The sequence below is a fragment of the Pollicipes pollicipes genome, unplaced genomic scaffold, assembly GCF_011947565.3.
Source record: "Pollicipes pollicipes isolate AB1234 unplaced genomic scaffold, Ppol_2.1 Scaffold_4740;HRSCAF=5597_pilon_pilon_pilon, whole genome shotgun sequence".
In the NCBI taxonomy this organism is placed as follows: Eukaryota; Metazoa; Arthropoda; class Thecostraca; order Pollicipedomorpha; family Pollicipedidae; genus Pollicipes; species Pollicipes pollicipes.
Genome location: NW_023596545.1, coordinates 10,437,744 through 10,449,644, shown reverse-complemented (window position 1 = coordinate 10,449,644; position 11,901 = coordinate 10,437,744). Strand labels below are relative to the sequence as shown.

The 11,901-nt window shown below is 54.8% G+C and overlaps 2 protein-coding genes across 3 annotated transcripts in view; both read right to left on the bottom strand.

The window, feature by feature from the left end:
* Nucleotides 1–1,177: 1,177 nt before the first annotated feature.
* LOC119098435 (integrator complex subunit 8-like) lies at nt 1,178–2,575 on the bottom strand. 2 transcript variants are annotated; one of them, XM_037221351.1, is made up of 3 exons: nt 2,531–2,575; nt 1,720–1,899; nt 1,178–1,326 (listed from the first exon to the last, which is right to left on the bottom strand). In XM_037221351.1, exons 1-3 carry the CDS (start codon nt 2,567–2,569, stop codon nt 1,204–1,206), a joined length of 342 nt encoding a protein of 113 aa, XP_037077246.1. In that variant the 5' UTR covers nt 2,570–2,575; the 3' UTR covers nt 1,178–1,203. The 2 variants fall into 2 exon arrangements, with proteins under 2 accessions (XP_037077246.1, XP_037077244.1); XM_037221349.1 differs by lacking the exon at nt 2,531–2,575 and adding an exon at nt 2,464–2,513.
* A 258-nt stretch (nt 2,576–2,833) lies between these two features.
* LOC119099031 (integrator complex subunit 8-like) overlaps nt 2,834–11,901 on the bottom strand; it is a 13,633-nt gene continuing 4,565 nt past the window's right edge. The window contains exons 2-10 of the mRNA XM_037222078.1: nt 11,602–11,709; nt 11,481–11,567; nt 8,774–8,936; nt 8,182–8,376; nt 7,757–7,881; nt 7,333–7,460; nt 3,590–3,708; nt 2,935–3,090; nt 2,834–2,865 (exon numbers count right to left, since the gene is read on the bottom strand). Of these exons, the coding sequence (XP_037077973.1) occupies nt 2,834–2,865; nt 2,935–3,090; nt 3,590–3,708; nt 7,333–7,460; nt 7,757–7,881; nt 8,182–8,376; nt 8,774–8,936; nt 11,481–11,567; nt 11,602–11,709 (1,113 nt within the window). The remainder of the gene's footprint in view (nt 2,866–2,934; nt 3,091–3,589; nt 3,709–7,332; nt 7,461–7,756; nt 7,882–8,181; nt 8,377–8,773; nt 8,937–11,480; nt 11,568–11,601; nt 11,710–11,901) is intronic.

Genomic DNA, 11,901 nt, shown 5'->3' with positions numbered 1-11,901 from the left:
AGGTTGCTGCATGCTATGGCCGAGGCGTTTCAACATGTTTAACCTGCACGCCTCCGAAGATGGACTGAAGAGTGTCTGCGCTGAGCAAGGCAACAGGGCTGCGAAAACTCCGCCTGTTCGCACTTGTTTACGACCTGATGGCGAGAGGCGCAGTTTGGAAACCACTGAAGAGTGTCTGCGCTGAGCAAGGCAACAGGGCTGCGAGAACTCCGCCCGTTCGCACGGGCTTACGACCTGATGGCGAGAGGCGCAGTTTGGAAGCCTGGCAAGTGGCCAAGGACCAAAGCGCCGGCACAATGGACCCTCTGCGACGAGCCTTCGACCACGTCCATTGACGCCTTGGCAATCCACGGCTTTCAGTGAGCAAGCCGGCTGATGGTTCGCCGCCGGTGGGGAAGGGGGAGGGCGTAGCAGGTGTGTGGTATTCCCCGGCGTGGAGAATGCCTGTTACACAACCACGGCTTGCCGGTGGAAAGTAATGAGATTGTTCCGGGCCCCGGGGTGTTTCACTCGTGGCGACATTCACATGCGCGTTTACCACGCCCCGGGCGATCATGTTACTCGGGAGCGCACACAGAGGTGACATTGCTCGGGGGCGCAGGCAGGGTGGGCGCCACCATACTGTTCAGCGTGTCGAGCGTCGGCGTCCATCACCATCCATCACCATCATCGCGGCTCAAAAGCGACTGGAAATCTTGGCATTTTATTGTTAATTCTGCACGCGGCAAAATCGTCACGAGAAAGTGTCCGACGGCAGAACCGCCCTCTGCATAACGCACGGACAGCTTCTCAACTTTGTACACTTGTCATCTGAGCTCGGGCATCGTCCCCAGGTTAGACCAGTGGGTGGGACCCCAGACCCCCCCCCCCCCCCCCGACACCAGGCTGCTCAGCTCAGTCGGTACGCCACGCTGGCGCGGAGCTTGGCACGCGGAATGGGCGGGAGCCGGCCCGGCGCCCCGCAACTCGCCGTGCCGCCGGTGCCGGCGGGGACCGCTGTCCCGTGGTGACCGCCGGCGGCCGGCAGTGGTGACGTCACCACGTCTGCCCGTCAGGAGAGCCTGCTGGCGACCGCTGAGCCGTCCCAGCGGACGGGCGCCGCCTCGTCACACGCTGAGCGGCGGCGTGCCGCGGGCAGGAGCGCCCCCTCGGACGTGGGGAGGAGGCTTGGCGTGGCGCTCGGGCGGCGTGCGGCGGCGCACCTCAGGCCGCGTACTGTTTGACCATGGCGCGCAGGAAGCGGGCCTTGCGCACGCCGGCCGCCTCGCGCTGGATCTCTTCGTTGTTGTTGGAGTTGAGCTCCAGCTGTCCGATCAGCCGGATCACCTGGAGCGGTCGATCAGACGGTATGCAGGTGTGGAAAACACTGATGCGCGATCGACGGGCACCGAGAAGCTGATATGTAATGAACGTCGCCGAGAAGGTGCGTTGAGACACCCTTCTCGGTGACGTTCATCTCTCACAGGAGGATAGTGCTGACGGCGGTGCAGTTACGATCATCCAAAGCGATACAACGTGGTTATCGTAAAACTAGCGCCTACACACGGAACATGTTACGTCTTTAGTGACAAAAAGGCCGCAGTATTGCTGATGATGCGCAGACCGTCGTGGGTCGTGTTTTACTACTTTACTACTACAACTGCAAATTATCGGCACTAAACACGAGCGCCCGCGGTTAGGCGTCATATCAGTCTCACGCTGCTAATGCGCTGAGCTCACCTGCTGCCGCTTGTCGCGTTCTGAGCGCTTGTGGTGCAGGTGCGTGAGGTACTCGAGCAGCGTCATGTCCCAGATGCAGTCGTAGTATGCGTCCATGGCGTCGGCGCAGTTCCGTTCCGCCACGTACTGGAACGCGCTGGCGTAGTCCACCTCGTCCAGGAACTGGCACAACACGGCCGCCTGCGCGGCAGGCGCGGAGGTCACGGCCATGCCATCGTCGTCACCATTAGAAAGCTGCACGAGCGCCACTGTCTCTAGCAGTTGCTGAAGACGCTCACACAGGATCAGGGTGCCGGGAGGGCTGAAAACACTGGGACAGCACTGCTGCCCGCCCGGCACAGCGGACTGGGAGGCGGCGCACGATTCCGAGCGAAGCACAGGACTGTCGTCCAGTGGATATCTCAGAATGGCGGCAGCCATTCGGAGAAGCGGGTGCGCGCGCGTGATGCACAGACAATGATAAACTAAACCGCGAAGCTGGCATTGTTTTGAAGCTGCCACCTAGTGAAGGAGGGTTTAGGAGGTGAGTCTCACCACAATCAGTGTGTGCCAGTGTAACGTGCAGCGGCACCCAATCTCTGCCCACTTGCAACAGCGCCGAGCACAGAAACCCTGCGAGCTTCTCCCTGTGTGCAACACGAGGACCAGCTCTTGATCCCAGCCGCGCTGTAGCGGAGTCGTCTGGAGCGAACAGCTCGAGTCTCGCCTGTGTGTGGAAGCTGCAGCGTGCACTGCGAGTCTCACCTGCGTGTAGCAGTGCAGCGTGGAGCAGCACTTGATCATGCACCGCAGCACGGCCTGCCAGTCTCACCTGCGTGTAGCAGTGCAGCGTGGAGCAGCACTTGATCATGCGCCGCAGCACGACCCGTGAGTCTCACCTGCGTGTAGCAGTGCAGCGTGGAGCAGCACTTGATCATGCGCCGCAGCACGACCCGCGAGTCTCACCTGCGTGTAGCAGTGCAGCGTGGAGCAGCACTTGATCATGCGCCGCAGCACGACCCGCGAGTCTCACCTGCGTATAGCAGTGCAGCGTGGAGCAGCACTTGATCATGCGCCGCAGCACGACCCGCGAGTCTCACCTGCGTGTAGCAGTGCAGCGTGGAGCAGCACTTGATCATGCGCCGCAGCACGACCCGCGAGTCTCACCTGCGGTAGCAGTGCAGCGTGGAGCTAGCAACTTGATCATGCGCAAAGCCACGACCCGCGAGGTCTCACCTGCGCTGTAGCAGTGCAGCGTGGAGCAGCACTTGATCATGCGCCGCAGCACGGCCTCACTCAGCACGGTGCGGGGCACGGGCCGCGTGAAATACTCGGAGCTCACCAGGCACGCCTCCAGGTAATACCGCAGCGATGAGGTGGGCTCGTTACCCGCTGCCGACAGGATCCGGTTCCACGGGTCATTCAAAGGCGCCATCGTGTCACCGCCAACGATGTGTCTTTGGGTGAGGTTTTGGTATCGTCAATAATGCATCCATTCATACAGATGTTGGTAAAACATGGCGTTTTGATTAGTCAGAATCTTTAAAAGCACACTCGGTGTAAAATATTTGCCCCCGCCAAACGTGCACACCACAAGACAATTGTACATAATCAAACACGTGCTTTCAAAACGCCGTCAAACTAGGTTGCAACCTATGACAAATTGGACACCCAAAAATCAGATGCTCCTAACGTGCTACGGTCGAGCTGCGTGATCATGACGTGAACATAACGCTGGGCGGCAAAGCCGTGGAGCATCTGGATCTTTTGAGCCACGCTTTTACCCTTCGAAAAACATCGGCCTCGACACGGCGCCCTTGTGTGCGTGCGTGTGTGCATGTGCATGCGTGCGCGCGTGTGTGCATGCGTACATGCATGCGTGTGCGCTCACCGTATCGGAGGTCGGCCATGGCCTGCAGCCAGGGTATATGGCAGGGGTAGAGCCTGATCCCCTGGGTCAGCAGCGTCTGCAGACACTCGGACACATTCTTGATGGAGAACAGGTTCGGGCTGGAGAAACATCAGGCGCGCGTCAGTCACGTATCGGGGCGTGACGTTGTATCGGCGTACACCACATTCCGGTACTGCCAGCATTGGCGCGCTGCACGGAGGTGGCCCGCACCGACTCCCACCTGGAGGTGTTTGGTAACCGAGTCTCCCCTGACAGGTGAGGGGTGCAGTTCTGCCCAGGCGTATTCCTTCCATCCATACCTCAATTTAACCCCGTTGAACCCTCGGTCGATGCTGGGCTTCCAAAGTTCCACGTTACTTTTCGCTTCGTGTTTATTTCTATAGCTCGACTGTTACAATTTCAATGGGTAGGTTATTACAGCCACAATAATGTAAGACACAATAATACACGGGGACCAGGTTCCCGGACAAAAAATGCCGGGAAAAAATGGATGCCCAGAAAACCAACAAAAAAATGCCGAACGAAAAAAAGTGGAAAAAAATGGTCGAAAGATCCATAGGGATACAGGCCGACAGGGCTTTAAGTCCAGTCCAAACAATGTCGAGGCATAAAAAGTCAAGAGGGATACAAGTCGCCAGGAATAAATCTGAATTGTAAAACGACACTAGGTATAAAATGCGACATGGATAAAAGTCGATAACAAACAAACGCACAATAAGCGTATATTTGGGTAAAAATAAATAATCAGGAAGGCGAGAGGATTTCAGACTGACGAATCCGAATGATTTGGCTCGTGGCATGAGGGGGATGGTACCGATTTGACTCGTGGCATGAGGGGGATGGTACCGATTTGGCTCGTGGCATGAGGGGGATGGCGCCAATTGCACTCTGAAGGGTCCATGTACTGAGTGGGTCTCGCCGCCTCGTATCCCTGGGTCCTCTAATTTGGGCCCGGCTGTGCTCGTCCAGCAAACGCCCTTGGCAGGAAGCCAGCCTTCCAGCCTTCACACCGACCAGTGCAACCCACCTTAGGGTTATCACATGGTCGGTCTGTTACGGGAACCTTGCAAGCAACTCTCAATATGCCTGTGAAAATCCCCTCTCAGCCATTTTGTGGGACGGCCGCAATCAACACAGGCGCCCACGGAAGAAGGCAGCGCACGGCGGTGGCGACCACCGCGAATCCCGTTTTTTTTGTTTTTTGTTTTTTGTTTTGTTAAATCTGGTGCTGGCCTGACACGCGCCTGGTTCCAAAGAGGTTCCCACTTCTTCCTTCTGAAGACGAGATCTTGGATCCCGGGTTCCGGATCATTATTTTATGAGCCCCATCCCTTGGTTTATTGGCCCATTGGGTTGATTTGCGACCACGGTGCGGTGATTCCTGGTCCTCACTGGTTCTTTCGCAAATACAATACAAATTTAGCTTCCTGGTTATTCTACAAACACCAGCAGCTAATTCCTGTTTCCCACTGACTATCCACAAAGAACAGATTGGATCCCACCCGTTTTTTCCACAGACACCAAACCCTGGTTCTTGTTTCTAATTGGTGCTTTGGTTTACACTGGTAGAGCGTTTTCCAACCTTCATCCCCGTCGAATTGAATCCCTTTCGCACTTTGATGTGATCTGACTTATCCCGGTTGGCTTCGTCCTTTGACTTCTTCCCGATTCGACTATTATCTTTTTTTAACTTTCCCGTTTCGACTTCGATCCCTCTTGGCTTTAAGTCCTTCTATTTCTTGCCCGATTAGACTTCTCCGCCTTTCCAATTTCACGACAGTCTGCTTTTTCTCCTCTGATTTTTTCGTTCGACTTTCTCCATTCTGCTTTTCCATGCAACGTTTGTTCGGACGTCCGCGCGTCTATTCTGACCTTTACAACACAAAGGAATGCCCGAAAATGTTGCTAAAACTTGCGCTGCCAGATTAGCAGCCATGGATTCTTTTGCTGCGCAGCGACGACAGTCCCAGCTAATTTTCACGACGCAAAACCGTCCGATGGTAGTTTTGTTGCGTACTGAGCAGCCAGGCGTGCCGATGTGTGGTGGGAACGATTGGTAACATATACTGAAATCAAGCCCAGGAACGTGACCAGAAGCTGTTGGGAATTGAAGTTTTCCTCTCATAAATTGTTTTGCTTGTAACGAGCACAGAAATTCGAGGTCAGAACACTGAGGATCTAGAAAGATGAATGTGGCGCTGCGTTTACCCAAGATTTTGCTTGGAAGACAAGTGGGAGTGATTTACAGATGCTGCTTAAGCACGGCAGGCCCAGACATCAAGGAACACATTGATGCGTTAGTCAAGGGCAATAAAGTAGTGGTTTTCATGAAGGGTGTGCCTGAGCAGCCAAGGTGTGGTTTTAGCAATGCTGTTGTCCAGATCATGCGGATGCATGATGTGAAATATGATGCACACAATGTCTTGGAAGATGAGTCCCTCAGGCAGGGCATTAAAGAGTACAGTGATTGGCCAACTATTCCTCAGATTTACTTAAATGGAGAGTTTGTTGGTGGCTGTGACATTCTACTCCAAATGCACCAAAGTGGAGAACTCATTGATGAGTTGAAGAAGGTTGGCATCAAATCAGCCCTGCTTGAAGCTGCAATGAATGAAGGCAAGGATGGAAAGTGAAATGGTAATTTTTCACCCAGCTGGGTAGGTCAGCAGCAAGTTTCAATGTGACAATGTCCTTATTTTGAGTGTCTGCAAATGGGGGGAATACATTTGGATGCCCAATGTCTTGGATTGGTTTGAATATGGCATGATCATTGGTCATATAAGAAAAAATGGCAATCTTAGCCAACAGTAGTTTTTTATGTTAAAAACACTATAACTGCACAGTGAATATAGGGTGGTGGTCACATTATATCAAACATATGATAAATATTGTCAGTGCACCCATCTTTCATGCCCCCAAGCACAAAACATACTTGGGGAAAGTAATACAAATTACAATATCCACCCCCACCCCACTGTAAAAGCATGCTTCAACAGGCAATGTCTAGGTCATGGATTACATGGGTACCTGATGGTGCAATGTCATCTTGTCCATTAACTGATGTTTTTAAGACATCAGACATAAATAATCATGAGCAGAAATATTCCAGCAACATCTTATTGCATTGCCTTCAAATATATATACATATATATATATATATATATATATATATATTATATATATATAATTAAGATAACAGCAGACATCAAACATCATTCTGTCACAATGATGGTGCAGTACTATTGCATCAAGGTCACACTGACAAATTAACAAGTGATTGCGTGTTCAAGGTGGAGTTCTTAAAATGCCCCAAATGGTTTTGTTTTAATGGATAGCTTGGTAAGATCTATCACTGAAAAGGCAATGATCCTCCCAGTGTAACCAATGCTTGTTACAGATTGCCCTCCATGAGAATGTTGCCACATAGTACAACATGTGATGGTACTAGGCCACCAGGGGCTCCCTGCCACCACTCTTCACATTCACACATAGCAGGAACTGAACTGAGTTGCTGCAGCCTGGATATGGGTGACTATGTTGATGCAAACAGTCACAAGATATACAGAAAGGCATGCCCTGGTTGCCATGGTGATGAAACAGTCTACATTGTAACGTGCCTAGCCTTCAGTGAGTACTGCTATCAGTAGCTGAGCACCACAGATTGTGGCCTACAGCACAGAGCCGGTTCATCAGAGGCATATGGCACTGGTGGCTACACTCACTCATTGACGACGGTGGGCCACAGCACGGCGTGCTCCAGACTCATCTCGCGCGTTGAGTCGTCCAGCAGGATGTTGTGCAGGCGCGTCAGCAGTGACGTCAGCACACTCAGGCTCGTGTGCTCGTGCACCTGCCGGCAGCGCCGCTCGTGGTACACCCTCCCGCCCGTGTCAACAGCAGACTGGCTTTGCTCACAAACCTTGGGAACGATGCAAACGCGTGCCCTTGCTGACGACTACCCAACATCACACAGGCGAACGGCGCAGAAGTACACTGCGCCGGCCGCCGCCGTATCGCGGCTGTCGTCTTCCCGTTGTCTGATCTGGCTCTGCGTACAGCAGCACAGGTCCGACCGCAGCGGCAGGAGCGTGCCGCCCGGCCGCGGCGGCGGGACCGCAGCGCGCCGGGCTGAGTCCGTCTGCCCACCTTCTGTATGAACTGGGTGAGCTGCGTGCGCGACATGATGCCGTGCGGCGAGTCGCGCTGCACGGCTGAGCTGCCGCCCACTGCCGAGCGCTTCTGCTGACCGGTCAGCAGGAACATCGGGATCACTGCCGGGGGGCCGATCGCGGTCAGCCAGTCAGCCGCCAAACGACTGCAGAACTGGCAATACCGGCGTGGACACGGAGCCGCCGCACAGCAGCCATACGGAACATGAGGACACGGGGCCATTAAGCAGACCAAAAAGCTTCAACACAGATAAACACGAACATAACTGGGCGAAACCGTAACGGTGGCCCGGTGCATAGCGGACACGATGCTTGCGCTACTGCGGCAAGCCAGCCACCGACGTTCTCCGCCACCCTGCTCCCCAGCCGCGTGGCGGGGCCCGCTCCACCGCAGCGACTCGCCTGCGTTCCAGAGGTCGCGCGACATCTTGCGGTTGTTGCCCTTGTTGACGAGCTCGCGGCAGACGGTGGCGAGCAGCGCGGCCAGGTCCACCTGCGACCAGCGGCGCTCCAGCTCGCTCAGGTGGTCCCACTCGCAGACGTTCAGCAGGGTAGAGCGTGCAGTGCTCCATGAGCTCGGAGCGCGGGATGACGTCGCTGCCCGTCTGCAGGGCCGACAGGCACGCCTTGGCGCGTGACGTCAGCTCCCGGTAGTCTGCCGGGCAGGGCGGCCGTCCACACGTGCCGTTGGTGATGCGTCACGTGGGCGAGCACGCGACGCGCCGCTCATCTCGGTGCGGTGGCGGCAGTGAATGACCGTCGAGCCTTGTTAAGACGCGACGTGCAAAAAAAAAGACGGCACAGGCGACAGAGCAGCAGCGTCGCTGAACACGGTCGGCCAATCGCCAGACATCGTGCGTGACGGTACAGACGCGAGAACTGATAGAAACAAGGCTTGCGCCATTTAGTTTGTGCACCGAATGTCATTTCCTCCTTGCCGTCTAAAAGTGTTCTTTGACGGTCTGCCAGCGCGTGCAGCAGCTGTCGGACGCACCTCCCAGCTTGGGCCAGTTGTGAAGGAGCTGAAGCAGGTCGGCCAGCAGCTGCTCCCAGCCGATCAGGCGGGCCAGCTTGGCGGCCGTCTGGCCCTGCGGACCGGCGCCCGACTGCGCTTCCTCCAGGATGGCCTGCAGCAGGTTCCGCGAGCCGTCGAACCGCTGCCGGGCACAGAGGGTCAGCGCCGTCAGTCCGCCGCCCCACCGGTCCCGCCGCTGCGGCCGCCGACTCAGCAAGCCCGGCATGCCGCGCAGCGGCGGCCCGTCAGCACTGCAGCATCGCCGAACTGAAGAATTCTCTCAAAATGTTGCCATTTTGCACCAGTTGTTAAGGTGTTTCAACAGCACCATCGATCTCACAGGCGAACGGTGGGACTTACATTGGCTCCAAACTTACATTCCGAGAACAATATTTTACAACTCAGTGCCCAGTTCCAGTGCAAATAACAAATGCGGGAGTCAAGGACCGACACCCGACGCTCATTGTTCAAAGAATGCGTAATATCCCGACCGTCGATCAGTATCACTGGGTTTTTTCGACGCACTCAGGTGCTGAGGCTTTATGGCGTCGCCTGCTTCTCGTCCCTGGCAGGAAGGGCGGGCACCGCGGGTAGAGCACGGTGCCCGCCCGGTGAATCTAAACCCGCACCTCTAGTTTTCCAGACGCGCGATGGTTGACGCAGGCACGTTAACTACTACACGCCCCCCACCCGCCGTGGCCGTAGATCAAAACGTAATATCGGCATACAACCATCACCTGCATGAGCCATTACAGATCTTCAGTACGCAAACGACATTTGTTTAAATTTCCACCGCGTCGAAAAATAGTATTTGACAACTGACCACCACCTGCCTCGCTGCGTCAACACCACGTGCCGCCCCATTACGTTGTCCACGTCAAAGCCCCGAAGGCCGTTTGCAATGGAAGGAGTTAAATGGCATCTCTAAGCTGTACTTTTCACTAGGTTCCCTCACCTGTGAAGTAAACCACCACACTGCCGTTCGAGTAAACCAAGCACCTGATAAAACGCAACGTGCATGAAGCTCTTGAACAGTCTTAACTTGTAAGTAATTGTGCTACTTGGTGTCACAAATGCGGTCAGCGGGTGCAAAGAAGCAAGCCCGTCAAAGACGTGACTGGCCGGATGGGACCGCTGAAGCCACGGAATGTAGGGTTAGTTCACGATAAGGCTCCTTCGTTTCTTTCTTCTTCGCAAAACGCCCACCTACTTATATTCCAAATAACGCGAAACTGATTAAACCAAGAAACTGCGTCACGTGTGAAAGACAATTGCTAACTCAAGTTCAGCGTCCTACAACAGGTGCATTTTCACTGATTTCAAAAGCCCTTGTTCCCATCCGCTGGAGCGTAAGATAACGACTAGTTTGTGACATGCATGTTGTTCATTTACTGAATCATGTGTGGCGTTACGGGTGTTTTTTCATGCTTTCGTTTGCTAGAGATAGATTGTGATCTGAACAGGATTTTCACACCAGACCCTAATTACGGCCGAAACCGTCATAGTTCCTGAACTTACATACCACCTAGCCACGGCACTTACTTTGAGAACTATTTACTGCGAGACGCGGTCAAGAACGCAGACGGCAACTGCCACCGATCAGCCCTTATGGGTGGCCGCTAGCTAACGACCGGAGGTGGCGCGAGGCGCCAGCTTGATGCACTGGGGCTGAACTGTCTACGCGCGAACGGCCGTGTTTCCGGCACTTCTTGAAAAAAAATAAAGCACGAACGCAACACCTAGCAACGTAGTGTAATCGTCCTTGCTGTGTTGAGATCCATTCAATTTGGAAACATCCCACCATTTCGTGGTGATCACATCCAAACATCGCTTTGGTAAAAATTGGTTGTGACAGCAAAGATTGAGGAAGCAAAACGACTGTCGCAGGCGCCAACATGAAGTCAGTAAAGAAGTTAGTGCAGCTTTTTTACAGAAACACTGGTGGTAATTCTTCAGTTCTTGTACCACATGTCAAGCCGAGTTGGTGGTCGTGTTTAGTATGTTTTCTATGGGTTATAACCACACAGTCACCTCTTGCGGCGTGGCACGAGCGATGCACTCACAGACGTTACTGTCATCGCCATGCACATAATACCAAAGCATAAAGAACGATCGACTTCGTCGCATTTGATGGACCGAACAATCCTGTAATGAGCTTAGAGAGCAGAGGTCTTCTGATGATGAGCATACGCAGACACATTCACATGACGACGGGCATGACATGAGAATCAGCTGACTGCGTCTGGCCTCGCCTGGCACTTGTAATCGGGTCCCGTCCAGCCGTCCAGCGAGTCGATAAACTATCTCACATTGGAACGCGACATTCGGCCAGGGCCGTGGAATGCTGCAAACTTCGGTACCATTCGAATCAGTATGCTTGTGGAGCACCACGTCCTTAATGCTGCACATATCACGCTCCCACTGCATCATTACACTATTTGATACCCTTCTTTTCCCACTGTGCCACACATCCCCTCTGGTCTTTTACGATCAAGCTAGGGGAAGGTACTGGGACGAATTCCCTTCCTGTCTTAACGACCCTCCCCTCGACCCAACCTGGCGAGGACGCCCTCAGCAACGCCTCAGTCGGCTCAACCCTTCATCCAGCCGGCTGGACAGCTGGTTAGCCCAGCACGACCAGCACCCAGCCCCAGTACCAGCCGGCAGCGGCACGGAGTCGCCTCACCTTCAGCTGCAGCAGCTCCCTGGCCTTGGCCATGATGATGTAGAAGTAGTCGCGTCCGAAGCCGGCCGGCAGCGACATGATCACACTCTGCACAGGGATGGGCAGCTCCCAGCGGGTTTACACAGCGCCAGAGGGCGCGGCCCGGCTGCAGCTCGGCCAGCTGACGCAGCGTGCGGCCTATTTCGGCCGGCGAGTACGACTCGATCAGACGCCGCTCAAGGAACCCCGCCTGGCGACACAGAGTACGGTACGACCCAGACGCCGCTCAATGACCCCGCCTGGCGACACAGAGATACGCACGACTCGATGAACGCCGCTCTGAACCCCGCCTGGCGACACAGAGGTACGGCACGACCCGATCAGACGCCGCTCGAAGAGCTCTCCCCCCCCCCCCCCTCCCCCGTGGACACAGGGCGTGACA